This window comes from Thunnus albacares, chromosome 23, assembly GCF_914725855.1.
Source record: "Thunnus albacares chromosome 23, fThuAlb1.1, whole genome shotgun sequence".
NCBI classification, from domain to species: domain Eukaryota; kingdom Metazoa; phylum Chordata; class Actinopteri; order Scombriformes; family Scombridae; genus Thunnus; species Thunnus albacares.
Window position 1 is genome coordinate 14,777,764 of NC_058128.1, and position 18,226 is coordinate 14,795,989.

Consider the following 18,226-nt stretch of genomic DNA (forward strand, 5'->3'; position numbering starts at 1 on the left):
AACATATGAACTTCACCTAAAGGACAAATAGCTTCTGGTCAATTACCACGGGCAACAGAAAAAAAGAGGACATGATGGAGGCTTCATGCATGACAACCTTAAAACACTATCATCCACCTTGAATGTACACCATTGTACACCCTGACATATAGAAAGTATATATTATCTTCAATTTGTCATGGGTGAAGTAATGGCAACATTCTTATTTTATCACTGCTCCAACATGGTGATTGTAGCCAACTGCACATGTCTCTACCATCACTCCTTACATGCAGTACTCTGTGACAAGCTTCCCCATTAAGCCACGCTGTTCTGCACAAGTGATTATCTTTTGCGAGGAGTATGTGGCGGTGCTATTTCATGGTACAACTTCAGCTGGTTCCTTGATAACCTTCATCTTGTCTATTCAGCTCTCAGGTTTGGTTTTGCTCAGTTTGATAAATCTCTCTTTAAGAAGTTTTCTACTGGACACACTAGGAATTTGCGTCCAAATGGATACAAGCAGCAACAGCTCTGGAAAGGCAACAGGCGAGGATGGAGAGGTGTACGAACATTTTGCGCTCATCAGAGCTGGAATTTTGGGTTTGGTTTTTGTGCTCGCAACATGTGGTAATGTTTTCTTCTTGGGAACACTTTGGAAGAAGCGCAAAAGAAACTCAAAGACCCAGCTTTTCCTCTTGCACCTGTGCTTGGCTGATCTGGTGGTCGCGTTTTTCCAAGTCCTGCCGCAGTTTTCCATTGAAATTACGCACAGGTTCAGAGGCACTGACTTCCTGTGCCGATTCGTAAAATACTTGCAGGTGGTTGGGATGTTTGCCTCCACGTACATGATAGTGGCTATGACCATAGACAGGTATCATGCTGTGTGTAAGCCGATGGTTTCCTTTTTGAAGGGCTCATTTCGGAGATATCGCTCCATAGGCGCAGCGTGGCTGATTTCTCTCGCCTTCAGTTCTCCTCAGCTCTTCATCTTCTCTCTCCGGGAGGTGGAGGAGAATCAGTACGACTGCTGGGCGACATTTATTGAACCGTGGGGAAGCCGGATATACATCAGTTGGATCACTCTGTCAGTGTTTGCCCTGCCTGCCGTTATTGTGCTCCATTGCCAAATAAAAATATGTACAACAATCTACTTCAACATGAAGAGAAAAGCGCTGCAAGCAGGGCGCGCAGGCACGAAAGGGGTGTCCAACGTGATGCTGAAGACTGTGAAAATGACATTTGTTATTATAATGGCATACACTATTTGTTGGAGTCCCTTTTTTGTTGTGCAGTTGTGGTCTGCATGGAGCCCAAGCAGCGCGCCTACTAAAGGTTGGTCTATCTGGGAGAAAAGGCATGTTCACTGATATCCAGGAAGTCCCCTAACATCCTTTGGGGACCAAAGAACCCTTTCATCATATTTAATGTCACTGTTGTGAATGTCTGTATCTACATATTAATAATGAACAAGATATTTTGTATTTTATATGTCAGCCTCAGTGACCTTATACGCATAAAATCTAAATTTGTGCATCCTCCTTTCCTTTATCTATGTATCTATGTACAGTATATCCTATGCATGTATTTGTGTGTGTGTCTCGGTCATTCACTGTCCCTAGGGTTGTGGCATGTTGACACAAATTGGGCAGCAAGATATGCCCTGTCTCCTACTAGGAGTATTTTAATTTTGAGAGTCATTAAGCTCTTTGAAATCTGAGATTTAAAAGTTGAACCTGTCAAAGTAAATGTTCCTCTCTCTCTCCCTCTCTTAGGTCCAGTGTTTGCCATCATCATGTTGCTGGCCAGTCTCAACAGTTGCACCAACCCTTGGATATATCTTTACTATAGCTGACAAAATGGCAGAACTGCATGAGCCAAAACTGTAACATTCCATCTGATGTCTGTGGATATGCCACTTAAGAAAGAAGCCAGGCCCCGAGGACCACCAGATGGGTCATCTGGATATCAACGTCTGATGTTTAAAAAAAAAAAAAAAAAAAAAAAATACCCAACAATCAAAGCAGATCCACTATGTTTCCTGTGCTTAAGTCTATAGGTGTTGTAATGTTCTAGAAAATTGTTTGTGACAGTGAAACAAGCTGAGACATAATACATATTAAAATATACCAGAATAACTGTCATTTTAACAGGCATAACAATGTTCATACACAGTACGGTCTTCACATATAGTGCCAGAGCATGAAAAGATGAAAGTCATTTAAAATCAACCAAGACATAAAACATCATTTTTATTGTATTATACACATGACCATACATCATCCATCTGACTTTTAGTGCTTTCATCTGTAATTATGATGTGAACTCTTTGCATCACTTCCTTCTGCTTGCATGACTTTGCCTTTTTGTATGATCACTAATAAACACTGGAATGTTTCTGTTGCACAGATGTAATGCAACCTGCTCATCATTGCTCTGCCTCAACAGAATAAGCAAGGAGCAACAAGAAAGTTTTCATTTTTATAAAGGCTTATAAATAACCCTGTACCTTTGTTAATACTGCAATAATTGCAATAATAAACAATATTATTACTGTACTGTACTTTGAGATCAAAATGTGCACTTATCCCTGGAGGATTTGGTCCTTGCCAAGAGATCTCAGTGCACTAATGCACTGCAGTGACATTTTGTTTTCGCTCAGAGACACTGGGGCAACAGGATTACAACAATTTCGTTTCATTACTAATTTCAAGAATCCATTCTCTTAATCCTCGCTACAACAGCAGAACACAGAGATGAATTGTGTCATCTTGTAGCCTTTTCATGTAATGCAACACCCCCGAGTCATATGAAATTGCACTTTGCGAATCCTTTCATTTGTGCCTTCAATCAATTTGTAATTAAGTCACAAACCAGTTTATCCTCTCCCCTGCCTCTCTCTCTCTCTCTCACACACACACACATACATACACACATACACAGCAGGTGTGAAAATCCAAAGTGTATCAAATTAAAGATCATTGTGTTTGCCCTTGCAAGCAAAAACTCCATCATGCCAACATGAATATAGACCAGCTTTTTAGCTTGAGTAAATTCTTCATGTACTGTAATTGATGTCATGCTCTGCTCAATTTAAAGCAAGTGTGTTTTCTCTTCTGCTAATTTGGATGTATGCAGTCGTTTTCGAGATGTGGAAACGTACAGTATGTAAAATTCCTATTTTCATCGCAGGTGAGGGCTGAAAATAGAATGTTCCAACATTATCATCCTATCACATAAAGTCTGTGACCAGGCCTGCAACAGTGCAGAGACAGCCTATGGTGCATTTTATTCCGGAAAGCTGCTTCAAATAGGATTAAGTATCTCACTTGGCCAAAATACTATGATGACTAATTCAGGGCCCAGGGGTGGGGAAGACTGAGATAAATCGTACTGCTGGTTCATGTTCATGTCATTGTGGGGTTTAAAACAATCATCGGCTACACAGTGGACACAAACACAACCCTGGAGAAGCACATGCTTTAAGACATATGATTACAGTATACATTGTTCCTCTTTAAATTCACTGATTTTGATGTAAAGCAGAATATTTTAGATTTGCAGGAGGCTGCATAGAATGACGGTTGGTAATAAGGCACAGCACAGCAATAAATAGAGCCTCTGCTTCCATGAACATCTCTCTAGCGTATTAACTAGTGTATTGCATGTATCACACTATGTCACACTATGTGTATTGGCACAGCAAACAGTAGCTGTTGAATTAAGTTTAGGAGGAAATCATTTTTCCAGATGAAAATGTAATGTTTCAGACATAATCTCCAGTATTCCTTAACAAATCACCATTTAGACTCAATTTGAGAATAAGATACTTTGCAAATATCAAGAAAAACAGAACATATGAAAACCAACTATATAAAATCATGAGTATTAACACCAACTGTAATGAAGGCAACTGTTTAACACACAACCAGAAACGTGACGATAAAATTCAACAAGCTGATGGCATTGCATAACAAAAACAGAAATAGAGACATTCAGTTTTTCAAGTTCAATACGTTATTGATGACATCTGAGATCTGACCATGTAAAAACTGTAGACACCTGACAGAAAAACCTTGGATATGTATAAGTAATGCATAGCAACAAACCACTGAAAACCAGAGCTTTAAAAAGTCATTTAAAATGCTTCATATAAAGATGGTCATACAGTGCCACCACATGGACATAAGCAGACATACAATTGTAAAATGGAATTATGAGATCAATGGGTGAGTACCAATAGAGCTGTATAATCAGACACAATTTCTGCTGCTGTACTTTATGTATGGAATGTATTAGAACATGTGACACATATTCGCAAAAGTGACTCAAGTGTAACAATTAAAATAAATGCACATTCACAAGCTAATTTCAGAGTCTCTAGCTGTCAATTACTTGCAAAATTAGAGCAAAACAGATGATATGTAATCTTCTAAAACTTTCTGCTTCTCCTTAAAAACAGCACTATCCTTCTTCAGGAGGTTTATCTCAGTCTCCAGAGTGCGGATTTTTGCCACAGTGCTCTCTTCCCTGCGATCCAGTTCCAAGATCTTTTCATGTAAACCCAAGATTTTACTCCAAAGCTGATCTTTGTCCGTGTCAGGTCTGCAGTACGAGTGCTCGTAAACCGAAACGTGCTCTCCCTCACTGGGTCCTCTGTCCCCTAAAAAGCAGCCTGCAGGTTCATCCTTGACAATTTCCACAGGAATAAAGCTAAAAGCCTGGCCCAGTGCTGCTTGGAGGGCAGCTGCATCCACATTTGCTTCGCCATTGGAGAAAGAGCCCAGTGACTCACAGCACAACACAGTCACAGTCGAGTCAGCCTGCTCTTCAGAATGGAGCTCATTGCACGGGGACAGTGAGAGGCAGTGCTCTGTTGGCATCCCACTGTCACCTGGTATCTCACAAGCAGCAGTATGTATCTCTGAGAGATTTGAATGACAGAAGTTGCCGGTGTCTGAGACAAGAGGCAGCTCAAATACACCTACATGAATTGGATCTGTCATCTCTGTGTGTTCCGCGACAACATGATTCATTGTACTTGACTGGATCTTTTTGCATGTTCTGCTCAATATGAGCGGCCTCTTACTGAGAGGGGAGTCAGATCCAGTGGGCTCAATGTCAAATGTCCTGGATTTGGCTTTGGGGCTTCTTTTAATGGCGGTTACTTTCTCACCATCCTGAAATAAAAGAAAAGGAGATGGGTTTAGTCAAGAAAATCTGAATTTCACATGCAATAGAATGAAAAATGAAGTAAAAGGCTTGCTGCACGCCCAAAACTCAGCTCTCGATCGCCTTCAAACTGCAAGTGAAAGAGTGCTCTTCCACATTACCCTCTTTCACTTGCAGAAAATGTTTACATAAATACCAGGGAGCTTTTATTTGGTCCAGATCTTGAGTTTTTGGTGTGTCTACGGACAGATAACATACATCTTCAACAGAAGGAAAAATGGTAGGGATGGCTGTGTTCTTCAGGTAGCGGATGCCCCATCGGATGTCAAAGCAGTCCTCTGTGAAGTGCTCGCTGCACAGATACTGATGTCGACTCGGGGTCCACTCCTCCCTCTTCATGTTGTCCACCCATTTCTGAAGCCTGGGCTTGTCTTGCAAGGGAAACCTTAAGGGATGACAGAAAAGTTAACTCTTTGTCAGTCCAGCTGAATAGCATTATGATTTGTATGTTGCATCCTTCCTAACATTATCACTATTCTGCACAGCCTCCCCAGCATCTCCTTTCCTTTACCCTACATCACATAAATACCAAAAACATAGTGTACATCCTAGTTACCTGCTAATATTGTTTCTAAAATGACAAACACTACTGTTAACCTCCCACAGCTACTATAACTTGTATTATCTTCGACTAAAGATGCAAAGCTATCAGCAAAGCAGCACTTGAAGCTGAATAAACAAACATTTCAACTCATATTGCAGAAAGAACAGAAGACATACGGATAGAAGCTAATTCTCTTGTTATCTTGTCTAGAAGCAGTCCCCCCGCGGTTCCTGCATACTTTCACTGCGCAGTACCGCGGCATATCTGCAGATACACCACATGAAAACGTTTAGAAAAAAAACATTTGTGGCTATTTTTTTTAAAACAGAAAGCACACACGAATTGCCACCTCCGGGTTGTAGGCTCTCGTAGCGGAGATGACGTTATCGTGGTTAAGTTAATTGTCAAGATAGTTCACGTACCATCTGTGATTACAACGTTTGCTCAGCCACGCCGAAGCGAGGAGTTATTCTACGTGAGCGTACATGCCTCTTTTGAGCATTTATCAAATATTTTGCACAAACTCAATTCAGAATAATACACGCATATGCTAAATCATGTCACAGAGTGGGATGTAAACATGTAAAGGTCTTACAGCTTCATCGAAAGGAGAGCAAAGCGAAGACTGGAGTAAGCGCAGGTAAATATCTTGTTTCGAATGGATTCTTTTCGGACTATTCTCATCCTCCACGTGCGCTATGTTTCCGCCAATCACAGCGATCTGAGTCACTGTGTTACGATGTTGGACCAATAGCGTTGCGAGTCGTGGTGTTACAGCTCAGGAATGCAGCTAGTCAACAATTGTTAGCTTTCGTTTCGCATCAGCTGGAGCTGTCGGCGGCTGATAGAGGTATCCCCAGGCTGTTTGTCACCCAGTCTCCAGGTAATGCCTTGTTTCCATTACGCTTTATTTGTCGTGGGTAGTTAACCTGCATGTTTAAACAAAAAACAGAGTATAATTAACAAGCTTTACGTAGGCAGAGCTGATTAAGTTTCTCACTTGTTCAACTAAAACGGTGAGTTGTCATTTTCTTGAGCCTCTAAAGGCTCTCTGTTGAAACTAGCTAACAAAGTAATGTAAGTTAACGTCATACAACCTGTACTCCGTTATAAAGCTGTTTATGTAACGTAATAATTAGTACACAGGTCATGAATTTTGAAACCGTTTCGTGATGTGTGAAGCGTCATTAACGGAGCTGTCAAACTGCTCTTCACAGCCGCAAAAAAGGTGCTAAAACCAGCAGTATGGCCACGGCGCAGTCTGTGTTGCTGCTAGCAGTGCATGTTCTGCTGATCTCAGAGTTCATCCTGGCCAAGAGAGACTACTACGACATACTGGGGGTGCCCAAAGATGCCTCTGAGCGCCAGATCAAGAAGGCCTTTCATAAGCTGGCCTTGAAGTACCATCCTGACCGAAACAAGGGCCCAGACGCCGAAGCCAAGTTCAGAGAAATAGCAGAGGGTAAGTGTGTCATTATGTCACTCTGTAATGCAGTGGAACTGCTTCAGTCTATTTACATACCCAGCTGTCTTTTTTACACCAGGTGTTTTCTGTGTTTGCCAGTCAGAACTTTCTGAAGAAGGAAATTTAGGATTTTGGGTGAAGCAATGCAAAAATAATACCCTTACACTAGCATAAAGTTGTAGAATAGGTATAAATAAACTGAAGATGTAAGTGACTGTTCTATTTTTGTCATTCCAGTTCAGCCTTCCTGGTTAGTTTGTGCTCTTTACATGATCTCAATGATTTTTTTATCAACTGTTTGTGCCTGAAAGACATTTGTCCAAATACTTATTGCCACAATCTTTCACTTGTGAGTTATATGGAAACAAGACAGCTCCAATAGGACAGAAATTCAAATAGTCTTTTCTTTTTATTTTTTACAATTGATAGATAACAAATCTATCATTACACTGCCTTAGATTAAACAAGATTTACTAAGGTAAAGAAGTATTTAACACAGTGAAGAAGTGTGCAGTGTAGTCAAATGACTGATCATTTCCCTGTTATCTCGTCTACACATCAGCTACAATGACTGATGTAACGTGTTTTTGTCTTTGCCAGCATATGAGACGCTATCAGATGATAAGAGGAGGCGAGAGTATGACCAGCTTGGCCATGGCCCGTCACCAGGGGAGGGCCATAGAGGAGGAGGGGGAGGAGGCAGTTTCAACTACAACAACTTCAACCAGCACTTCCAGTCCTTCAACTTTGATGACCTTTTCAAAGACTATGACTCTTTTGGTCAGAGACACCAACACCACTTCCACTCCCACAATCAAGCCCACCAAAAGAGACACTCTGACAGCCACTTCCAGGCTCACCGGGAGGCCATGAACAGACAGAGGAGACAGTTTCAGCAGGGTGGAGCCTTTGGTGGAGGGCTGTTTGATGACGTGTTTGAGGACTTGGAGAAGATGTTCTCCTTCAATTCCCACAGTTCCAGGACTGACAGCAGATTCCAGAGCTCGGGGAAGCAGCACTGCAGGACAGTGACCCAGCGTAGGGGCAACATGGTGACCACCTTCACCGACTGCTCCTGAGACAAGCAGAGCGTGGAAAAAAATGGCTCTCTTCAAAGGGCAGCCACTTGGGACACTGCTGTGTTAAGGTCTTTTAGTCGAGGTTTTGGAATTGAATGCTAATTTATCACTCGGTGGAATAAGAACATGGTTTTGTGTGGTTTTTGTAATTTGCCGTATGTAATTTCCTCCAGGAACAAATATCAAAGTTGGCCTGATTTAAAAAGGCTGCTTCCAAGCAATAACTCACACACATTATTGCTCACAGCACAGCACAGCAGAAATAAGTCTTAGGTTTGTTGGGATACCTCCCTATCACCTGGTTTTCCAGGTTCATCATGTTTACTTGTGTCAGTGAAAATGAATCATTTTTATGATGGTACACTCTTGTAGTCTCAGGTATGGCATAAGCTTAAAAGATCATTTAAAATTTAAAAGATTTTTTTCTTATGAGAGCAGTCAGGCAATAAGATTTATTAAACATTCTGCAGCTATTCACGCCATACTATTTTTGTGCTCCCTACAACATAAACCTTTTGCTAATGTAAAACCATCTAAGCCTAGTGTACGCTGACATTGTACATTTTCTTTCTTGGTTTTTATTCATCGGCTTAAAGACTGGCAAAAAATGACACAGTAACAAATTACTTTTAACTCTCACAAATTTGGATGTAAAGCACTTGCATCAGACTTTGCTGTGAAAATGGAGCCTCACCTCCTGAGATGTGTGCGAGTTATCAACTGTTACCTCGTTTTTAGTTTTCTTCCTATAGAGATGCATCTACCTTCACACAGTCAGGCTAGGAAATGAACATCAGTCCCATGACAAATGCTGGTAAACTTAGCAACAGGCAAAGTTTGTGTACTTGTTTAATGTTTGGTCTGAAAAGTTATTTTCCTGATCTGATCATAATGTGCAATATTTAGCACCTTTGCTCTTCATGTTGCCTATCTTTCATAGACAGTGCTGTATAAATGTCATTGTCTAATATCCGCACTTTGTGTTTGTGTGAGTGTGCGTATGTGTGTGTGTGTGCATGCTGAGAGTGACTTGAATGTTGATTGGTTGGATAATGTTTGAAGAATGAATAAAAAGTTACAAGAGCAAATGCGTTTGTTTCATTTTGGGAAATGGAGAAATGGACTCGTTGTCTTCATCAATCCAACCTAATAACGATGCAACTAACACTACCTTTGTGAAGCTTCAAATGATCAAATTTAGTTCAAACTATGTCGGAGAGGTGTTAATTGTGCTGTCCTTTGGAGTACAATACAAAATAAGAATTTCCTGTTATTTTTGTCAGCCCATTTTCCATGAGACATAATAGTACACCTTACAATGTAGCCAACTGTTGTTCTAGAAAGCTGTTGTTCAAGTAAAACTCCAGCAGAGAGCGTACTTTCATAAAACAGGAGGGCAGGGTTGGAACACAATGGACATCAGCCTGTGAGAGGAAATGCCAGATGATACAGAGAAACTAGTTTGTCAAAAACAAAGGCATTGTGGGTGAGAAAATGTGTTTAAAATTAGAGTCCAGACGAGTAACATGAATGTGGCACAGCAGAGAGTACAGTACATACTTGTGGGAAGCATAATAACAAGAGAAAGAAGTAAAGTTTTCCCTTTTTATGTCTCAAATTTAAATCAGACCAGATCAGAGCAATGAGAGAATAAATGTGACTTTAACTACAGAAGATAAAACTATCTGCCCTCTTCAGTAGCTTGGTCACTGCCACTCATATCAAAGGTTAAATACAACAACGCAAATGAATCAATTCAATTATACTGTCTTAACTATGTATGACATTTAATTTCTTTTGAATTCCACTCGTCGAAGGCTGCACTGAAATTATGAGAAGGAACAGCACATGACTAAGAGGAAGACTATATTGCCTTCAAGCAGTCCAGCTGATTGCCCACGAGATCCAACCCTAAAGCACAATAAAATGTCAAGCCATATCAGCCACCATCCTCTCAAATCCACAAGCTGAAAGTGATAGGTGTTGGTTTGGTAGGCCAATGGATAAAAAACAGTCAATTAAATGTCTGATAAAAGAGAGAGATGTCTCTTTAAATTCTTGACTTGTATCCCTGTCCACTTACACGGTAAAACATCCAGAGATAAAGATGTGGCCGACAGCTGCAGGCATGCAATACTACACTCCAAGTCGTAACAGCAAACAGATGTGAGGCTCATGCTGTGGAGCAGTGAAAATCAAAACAGCAAACATAACAAGAAGGGAAGTGGCTGCAATTATAAAAAAGAGAAACAAAAGATGGCGTAAAAACATGTTAAAAGTATGTAAAAAAAGTGGCAAAAATGCAGATGTGAAACTAGTTACAACACAACACATCCAGGTGTGTTTCAGCTAACACCCCCAGAATCAACCAAATGTGACTGTTTTTTCCCCCATTTAGACCATTTACATCTATGCTTGTGGTGATCAACATGAGAGCTTCCCTCCAGGTTTGAGGCCATGGTGAAACATTCGCAAATGGACTCCATCATAAAAATTTGAGGGCGTGTTCATTACAGCATTTCCCATTTTTACGACTTTATTAATTCATATATATATTAGTATTATATTTTGTATTGAATTACTTTACAACTACACATCTAAGTCCTTCATTACCATGTATATGCACAAGTATAACCTCCTTCCTGACATTTACCCTCACACTCACCAGCTGCCTTCACTGTTTCAGATGCTACCCTGATACCGCTTTACACAGCATATAAAAGGCATTATCAAAAGCCATTAAAACTTTATAACCACCCATTAGGCTTTCAGTGTTGCCACACAAGCTGTGTTAGTATTGGTCATTAACTTGCTTATCTCACTCGTTTCATAATCTGATTTTATCTGCTGAGCTGGTTTCTGTGAACTGGACCTGAAATATTTGAGCCTTGCATGTTTTTGTTGGCACAGGAAGATGCAGAGGGGTGTACTACGAGGCGAGATTAGTGGGTTAGCAAAGTATGTTGAGCCTAAAGCCAGGGTTTTCAATGTCATGAAGGTGGCTCTCTTTTAACCTGGCTACGTCACCATGGTAACTTTTACTGCAAACTTAACCTGGTCTGTAGCAGGTTATGTTCCGAGTTTCGGCTTAAATCGGCAATAAAAAGCGCCGCCGTTTCACTAACCACCTGATTTGCTGCCAGGTTCGTTTAACACTGCTGGTACTGCAGCTATTAGAACATCGATTAGAAAATTGATTAGTCTTGTATCATACTTACCATTGATTTGATATGTCATATTGTAAATTTGTAATGCTGCAATAGGTTAGGGTTACTTGTGGGATGGGATTTTGTTACAATATATCAAACTACTTCAAATTTTAAACAACAACAACTAATAAAAACAAGAAACTAATGAAGAAATACTTTGAACAAAAAATAGAATAAAATGGATTAGTGTATTGGTATTTATCACAGATAATATTAAATATATAATATTAATTTAACTTTGATTTGGCCAAAAACTAAAGTGATTTCCACTTAGCCCTCATTATGGGACAGAGTTGAATTGGTTTTATAATTAATTAATTCACACAATCAGCAATTGCCAGCAAACGCCCCGCTTCATGGGGACACGCACAGATTCTGAAGCAGAAAGCCTGGGTTAACAAAGAAAGTTCATAACCACCGTCGTGATACCACTTATCTCTGATCGCGAGTTTAGGGTTTGTCGAGCCAGCTCACACAAAGAAAGCCTGGGTATGTTGAACTTGCTTCGTAATACACCCCGCTCTTGGTCTTGGTGAACTAGTAAAAACAAGAACAAACATGCACAAGGAGTCAGGAGTAGTCATCTCTCAAATGCCATATGTTTGTGTTCTTCTCTTCATGTACGAGGCATCAAAGGTAACGTTTGCATAGTAAGATAAAGGCACGTTTATCATACTAATAATACAATACATACTAATAAGTTTTAAAGCAAAACTATCCACTTTTTGCTCAGCAGTGACACCCATGTGGCCACAAGTGGGAATTACATCAACAAATCAGAATGATGTGTTAATTTCTCGTTTAACTTTTGTGATGGAAAAAAAACAAAAGAACAAACCCTAAAACACTAAAATGTTTATTTATGACTTGTTAAAAATGAGTGTAACAGTAGTTGGTTCAGTAGCTATTGGTCATACCAGACCAAGTAAGACTGTAGCAGCAAAAAGGCTGAGTGTATTGAATGAAGAAAGGGTGTATTTTATTACAAATTAATTCTACTTTACCTTTGTGAGAGGAAAAAATTGTTATTTCTCTTTCAAAAATTACATACTTACTTTAACATAATGCTGTCATTTGTAAAATGCAAAAAACAAACAAAAAGACAAACAACCCTTAAATAAACATGTGTAGAGTGATAAATTATTCTGCCTGTTGTACTGACAAAATGGATAAAGTAATAAATAATAATACATTTAATTTGACCCCACTTTTCATTCAAAGTGAAACTCAAAGTGATACAGAATTAATAACATAGAACACACAACATAAAGAAAACAGGAATACTAATTAATTTAATAATTCACAACAAATGACACAAATTAGGCCCAAACAACGGATAATCTTTCTTAAACCTTGTTTGTGTCTCTTCAAAATGCTGCTCAGAGTGAATGAAAGCAGTGAATTTCTAATTTCATAGAGACCCTCTGCTCAGATTTCATGCTATATAGTGCAAATCTTGCATATAATCACACCATTTGTGCTGATTCATTCCTCGCTCTGTAATGCCTCTCTGTCTGTCAACAGAAAATTTTCATTATCTGGATCCATGCCTGCAGACGTGACTAATCAAACCCAGACACACTTTCTATCTGCCTATTAACCCCTCCTCTCTCGCTGACTTTTACATGAAAAGCTGCCTTTTCTCTGAGTGCAGTTTAGCGAGAGTCTGCTTTGCACAGCTGAAGATCTCCAACATGATACCTGCAGTTACACTCAACAACGGAGCAAAGATGCCTATGCTGGGTCTAGGGACATGGAGGGTAAGGCTGAACATTTGATCCTAATAATAGAAAATGTTTAGAAAAAATATGAATGGACGGACTGGATACGGAGCCTCTACTCATGTCCTCTCAGTTCTGTTTACATTTCAGGGGTTCTATTGCCTGTATCTGTTTTCCTTAATCTAATCTACCTACAAACTAAGTTAGAAAGTACAAGAGTATAGTGACATTTATTGTTTAGGTAGTGTATTTGCAATACAGTGAACTGGTTAATTCTGCCTGACGTCAGCATGATCCGAAACTCATCCAGATGAGTAATATTTTACGGCACACTAACCTCTGCCTGAACAGATGAATTTAGCAGTAGTCATACTGGTGATGCCAGCATTGATAACATGCCCTTTACATGCACTCATTTCTTACTATTTCATATATTCTGAATAGAACCTATTCATTCACTGATATAAAGCCAGAACCACACATAAAAGACAATCAATGCCACAGTTGGATGCTTATCTGTGTCTGTAATTTCCTGTTTTTTGTATCTCCCTACCTCACTAGGCAGAACCAGGAAAAGTCACTGAGGCCGTAAAAGTGGCTATAAGTGCTGGTTACAGGCACATCGATGGTGCTTATGTGTACCAAAATGAAGAAGAAGTTGGGGCTGGAATTCATACCATGATGGACCAAGGAGTGGTGAAGAGAGAGGATCTATTCATCGTCAGTAAGGTAAACAGCAAAAGTCAATAAAAAGTTACAAAAATATATAGGTAAATCTACATATTTTCTCAATTTGAATCTGTTTTGCTCTAACAGAGTTAGTTACCACCTTTAAACTTTGTGGTGCATTTATTCTATTTTTTGTCAGCTGGTGAGGAAGGATAGGGGGATGATGAGTTTATACAACTTTGAGTCTGAAAATGGAGTGTACTCTGTGGACAGACTTGTTGTTAGTCAGGTGCCTCTTCTATTTTACATTTAGTTCTCTCCCCTCCAATGTAATCATCACATGCAATTTACTATTTACAGTAGCCACATACTGTATGTGACTTGGTCCCTCCCGGAGATTATTTGACATAATAATACTGAAGTATTACCACCAGATTACCAGTTTGCCCTACCCTCACATCACACCAACAGGTATATTTATTAAAATCTCTTTGTTTTCCATAGTTATGGTGCACCTTCCACCTTCCATCTCTAGTGAGGAAGGCCTGTGAGAAGACTCTCAATGACCTGAAACTGGACTACCTGGACCTATATCTCATGCACTTCCCTATGGGAATGAAGGTTTGCATACTACAGCCCTGTCTTAGCCAGAGAAAACAGAAGTGTGTAGGACCAGCACCATCAAAAGATTATGTTCAAGTTGAACCTTTGGTCTAGTTTACTTGTCTAAGCAAACCTGACCTCAGTGAATTGTGTAACAGTTACACGTTGTGGGCCCCAGACTGTTATGTTTCCCTACTTAACATTTGCTCTGCAACCTCCACCTCTACTATGATAGCTAAGAAAAACAGTTTATATATTGTGGATGCATACAAGTTTTATTATCAGGAATAAGAATGAAATGAATTCATGTTCTGACTTTAACGTTTTTATTTTTACCACTGCAGCCAGGGGACGATCTTTTTCCTTTTGATGAGGACGGCAAGATCATTTCTGATGGCAGCAACTTCTTAGACACTTGGAAGGTAATTTAAGGGACCCATAAGTTTCAAACTGACACACTGACTGCTGGCAACTTGCATCAAACTATAGATGAACACATAAACAGTAGCACCTTTGACATTTTAAAACAAGATGCATTACTAATACAAGCGTGCAATGTGTCTAATAGGCTATGGAAGAGCTAGTAGATGCCGGGTTGGTCAAGGCTATCGGCATCTCTAACTTCAACAAGGACCAGACTGAGGCCATACTCAACAAGCCAGGCCTCAAGTACAAGCCGGCCACCAACCAGGTGCAACACAAGATTGCCAATATGTAACATAATGTAAAAGAAAGGATATGTAAGGGTGCGTTTGAGTGATATGTATCTGTGTGTGCAGATTGAGTGCCACCCATTCCTGATCCAGGAGAAGCTGATCAGCTACTGCCATTCAAAGGGCATCTCAGTGACAGCTTATAGCCCTCTGGGCTCCCCTGACAGACCCTGGTGAGCAGCACTCATAGAATAGCATCCACAGATTTACATGTCAACTGTTGCATATTGTATTTTTTTTTTAATTTTTATTTACTAAAGGGCTTCATCTGAAGAGCCCTCTCTCCTGGAGGAACCTAAGATAAAGGCTATCGCCAACAAGTACAACAAGAGTCCTGCACAGGTAGGAAAGAAAATCATCTACCTAAGGTTTTTGTTATTTCACTTGGATGTTTGAGCTTCAGTGAGCGGAATGATACAGTATATGTGCAGAGTTTAACACTAGAAGACCATACATGTGTTGAAGGGGGGAAAGTTCACCTTAGATCTTAAGCTTAATCTTAAATCTGACTTAAAAGATGTGTTCCTACGAGCAGGATTTGTGACATCACAAGTAGTTTTGGAAGCCAATTGTCCAGTATTCAACTTACACAAGTGTAATGTGGAAACTCGAAGCCTCTGGTGCACATACACTGAAGTATTTAACAATTTTGAAATGTTTGCACTTTCATATATTCTGGATTTTTCAATGAGGGAGAAGAAGCAGATGTAATTTTAACATTTTTAAGGACATAATTGAACTGTTTTGGAGAAATGTATCTGGAAAAAATTATTATTCCAAGAGTATTTTATATGTCTTAAAACCTGTCTGCAGGGGCTCTTGAAGTTTGAGATGCAAAGCTAAATTTTGTAATGGAGCATATATTGTGCCATTTATCCAAAATGCCTTGTAATTCATAAATAATAACAGCAGTATACGCTCCACATTCTCCAGTTATTAGCAATACAAAGTAAAGCACATATTGGGTGTAAAGATCAGAGCAGACAGCAGTAGCACGAGTGTACGACACAAACTAGTAGAGACAGTTACTGTATTGTAGTGATATTTGTATGTGTTTTGGTTGATGGGTGCATAACCTCTTTGTCCATAATTATGTAAAGCTCCATTCTAAGTCAAATAATGGAAGTCAGAAAGGAGCATATGTCAGTGTTGTCACATGGTGGATGTTTGTTACAAAAGTGGCAAATTAAACAGTACAGTATTGTGTGTCCGTCCATCACATGTGGTCATGCAAAGATTTTCCAGAAGACCCCTGAATAATACTTAAACAATGCTATGCACTGTCCCAACCAGGTTCTTATCAGGTTCCACATCCAGAGGAATGTGATTGTCATTGCCAAGTCAGTCACGCCCAATCGAATCAAGGAGAATTTCCAGGTACAGTATAACAATCCTCAAACTGTGGAAGATAATTATTTTTGTCGTATTTTTGTCATTAATACTGGCTAATTTTCAACTATAGTTTTACTGAGGATCTGAGCTGCTTGGCTGTTACTCTCTCTTTTAGGTGTTTGACTTTGCATTAAGTGAAGACGACATGAAGGTCATGCTGAGCTTGAACAAAAATTGGAGAGGTTTCCCCATGCTATGGTGAGTAGACATGAAAACAGGGAAAAGAGAACAACAGGAAGAGATATGATGGGTTAACAGCTGGATCTAATCAAATTTCTTTAAGCTTGAGATGAGGTTACTGGGTGCATTGTCATTACCAGCAAAGTAGTAATGTATGTTTCTCATTGTTTCTCTACAGGGGCTCAAAACACAAAGATTTCCCACTGAATTCAGAATACTAACACATCAGACAGTATGCTGCATAGTTTTTTCTTTCTTTTCATCTACTACTGAGCATTCTTTTTATTCAAAATCTTCACTTTTATCTGGATTACTGTTTTATAATCTTTGCTACTGAATGAATGAATGTTTTGAATGTTTTGAATTTATGAATGACAAATGAAAGCATTTGTGGGTTACAGACACAGTCTGCTTGTTTTGCTAAAGTTATCCACAGAGAAAGTTAGAGGATAATAGACAGTACAACTATATTTGGGAATATGGATCTGTAATCTAAGATAATTCCTTATAAACATAAGTAGAATGCGAAGGGTGCACCGACCACACAATAACATAATGAAATACAATCCAAACAAATCTTTTGAAGTGTTACAAAACACTGCAACATGAATTAGTTGACAAAATGGCCTAATTTCTTTATGTGTCAAGATAAATCTATGTACTGTATGATCATGGTAACAAAATACTACTAGCAATAAACCTAATGTGACCCACAATTGTTGTAGTGTTTGTAATATTGATTATGTTAGTCCTTTTTCATGAAATATTTATATGTCTAACCTGTTTCTATGCTGTATATGTTTTTAATTCTTTATGTAAACCACTTTGAATTTCCTTTCTGTTCATGTACTACTTTAATAAATTTGCCTTGCCTATAATATGAATGCTGTGTGACAATCCAGCCAAAACAGTATGTGAACTATCTGACCTGACAAAATATTGACATTTAATCTCTGCTGTTAAACCTTTCTCCTCCATTGAGTTGAATCAGTCCTCCTGCCTCCCCAGACTTGATAACATCTTAGTTATCACAGTTCTCAGATCTTTCTGCTGACTCACACCTGAGACTGTTGGTCCATTTTCTTTGTTTACAGCCTTAATTTCCTGCCTGACAGGAGGATAATAAACATTCATTGCTACTTCAACTTCTTACTTGTCATAAATATGGATACTTGCACTCAAATGGCTGTTATATAAGACTCATAGAGACAGTAGGGCACACCTCTGGTGCATGAAAGCTAAAGGAAGACTTGTCAACACTTACTAGAGGGGCACAATAAGCAAATTGTATGTCACAAAAAACATATCACACTACATTTAAAAGTGTGTTAACCTGTGTGTCACTGACAGCTCCTCATAGCACCACACAGCAGTTCATGCATTCCTCCTTTCACTCTCACCATTGGCTTTTCTGACCCCTAGTGGACATTAAGAGGCATA

The 18,226-nt window shown here is 39.3% G+C and overlaps 4 protein-coding genes across 5 annotated transcripts; 3 read left to right on the top strand and 1 right to left on the bottom strand.

Moving 5' to 3' along the window:
* The first annotated feature begins 197 nt into the window (after positions 1-197).
* Positions 198-3,637, top strand: avpr2l (arginine vasopressin receptor 2, like). The gene is made up of 2 exons (XM_044342817.1): positions 198-1,314; positions 1,755-3,637. Exons 1-2 carry the CDS (start codon positions 270-272, stop codon positions 1,832-1,834), a joined length of 1,125 nt encoding a protein of 374 aa, XP_044198752.1. The 5' UTR covers positions 198-269; the 3' UTR covers positions 1,835-3,637.
* A 216-nt stretch (positions 3,638-3,853) lies between these two features.
* On the bottom strand, positions 3,854-6,448 carry LOC122974831 (THAP domain-containing protein 5-like). 2 transcript variants are annotated; one of them, XM_044342819.1, is made up of 3 exons: positions 6,351-6,448; positions 5,410-5,596; positions 3,854-5,159 (listed from the first exon to the last, which is right to left on the bottom strand). In XM_044342819.1, the coding sequence occupies exons 1-3, from the start codon at positions 6,437-6,439 to the stop codon at positions 4,383-4,385; spliced, it is 1,053 nt and encodes a 350-aa protein (XP_044198754.1). In that variant the 5' UTR covers positions 6,440-6,448; the 3' UTR covers positions 3,854-4,382. The 2 variants fall into 2 exon arrangements, with proteins under 2 accessions (XP_044198754.1, XP_044198755.1); XM_044342820.1 differs by lacking the exon at positions 6,351-6,448 and adding an exon at positions 5,932-6,148.
* An 88-nt stretch (positions 6,449-6,536) lies between these two features.
* Positions 6,537-11,619, top strand: LOC122974832 (dnaJ homolog subfamily B member 9-like). Its single transcript, XM_044342821.1, has 3 exons — positions 6,537-6,638; positions 6,973-7,217; positions 7,821-11,619. The coding sequence occupies exons 2-3, from the start codon at positions 7,001-7,003 to the stop codon at positions 8,297-8,299; spliced, it is 696 nt and encodes a 231-aa protein (XP_044198756.1). The 5' UTR covers positions 6,537-6,638; positions 6,973-7,000; the 3' UTR covers positions 8,300-11,619.
* Positions 11,620-12,885: 1,266 nt separating this feature from the next.
* On the top strand, positions 12,886-18,187 carry LOC122974734 (aldo-keto reductase family 1 member B1-like). The gene is made up of 10 exons (XM_044342633.1): positions 12,886-13,268; positions 13,791-13,958; positions 14,403-14,519; positions 14,846-14,923; positions 15,070-15,192; positions 15,281-15,387; positions 15,475-15,556; positions 16,508-16,591; positions 16,722-16,804; positions 16,965-18,187. Exons 1-10 carry the CDS (start codon positions 13,134-13,136, stop codon positions 17,005-17,007), a joined length of 1,020 nt encoding a protein of 339 aa, XP_044198568.1. The 5' UTR covers positions 12,886-13,133; the 3' UTR covers positions 17,008-18,187.
* The last annotated feature ends 39 nt before the right edge of the window (positions 18,188-18,226 follow it).

What these genes read in the sequence shown, in the direction of transcription:
- avpr2l (XM_044342817.1), top strand. Translation starts at nt 270, where the DNA reads ATGCAGTACTCTGTGACAAGCTTCCCCATTAAGCCACGCTGTTCTGCA. An exon ending in AAGCAGCGCGCCTACTAAAG is followed by an intron (nt 1,315 to 1,754) that starts GTTGGTCTATCT and finishes TCCCTCTCTTAG; the next exon opens with GTCCAGTGTTTGCCATCATC.
- LOC122974831 (XM_044342819.1), bottom strand. Translation starts at nt 6,439, where the DNA reads ATGAGAATAGTCCGAAAAGAATCCATTCGAAACAAGATATTTACCTGC. An exon ending in GCTCTCCTTTCGATGAAGCT is followed by an intron (nt 5,597 to 6,350) that starts GTAAGACCTTTA and finishes TCATCCCTTAAG; the next exon opens with GTTTCCCTTGCAAGACAAGC. An exon ending in TTTTTCCTTCTGTTGAAGAT is followed by an intron (nt 5,160 to 5,409) that starts GTATGTTATCTG and finishes CTTTTATTTCAG; the next exon opens with GATGGTGAGAAAGTAACCGC.
- LOC122974832 (XM_044342821.1), top strand. Translation starts at nt 7,001, where the DNA reads ATGGCCACGGCGCAGTCTGTGTTGCTGCTAGCAGTGCATGTTCTGCTG. An exon ending in GTTCAGAGAAATAGCAGAGG is followed by an intron (nt 7,218 to 7,820) that starts GTAAGTGTGTCA and finishes TGTCTTTGCCAG; the next exon opens with CATATGAGACGCTATCAGAT.
- LOC122974734 (XM_044342633.1), top strand. Translation starts at nt 13,134, where the DNA reads ATGAAAAGCTGCCTTTTCTCTGAGTGCAGTTTAGCGAGAGTCTGCTTT. An exon ending in ATCTATTCATCGTCAGTAAG is followed by an intron (nt 13,959 to 14,402) that starts GTAAACAGCAAA and finishes TGTTTTCCATAG; the next exon opens with TTATGGTGCACCTTCCACCT. An exon ending in ACTTCTTAGACACTTGGAAG is followed by an intron (nt 14,924 to 15,069) that starts GTAATTTAAGGG and finishes TGTGTCTAATAG; the next exon opens with GCTATGGAAGAGCTAGTAGA.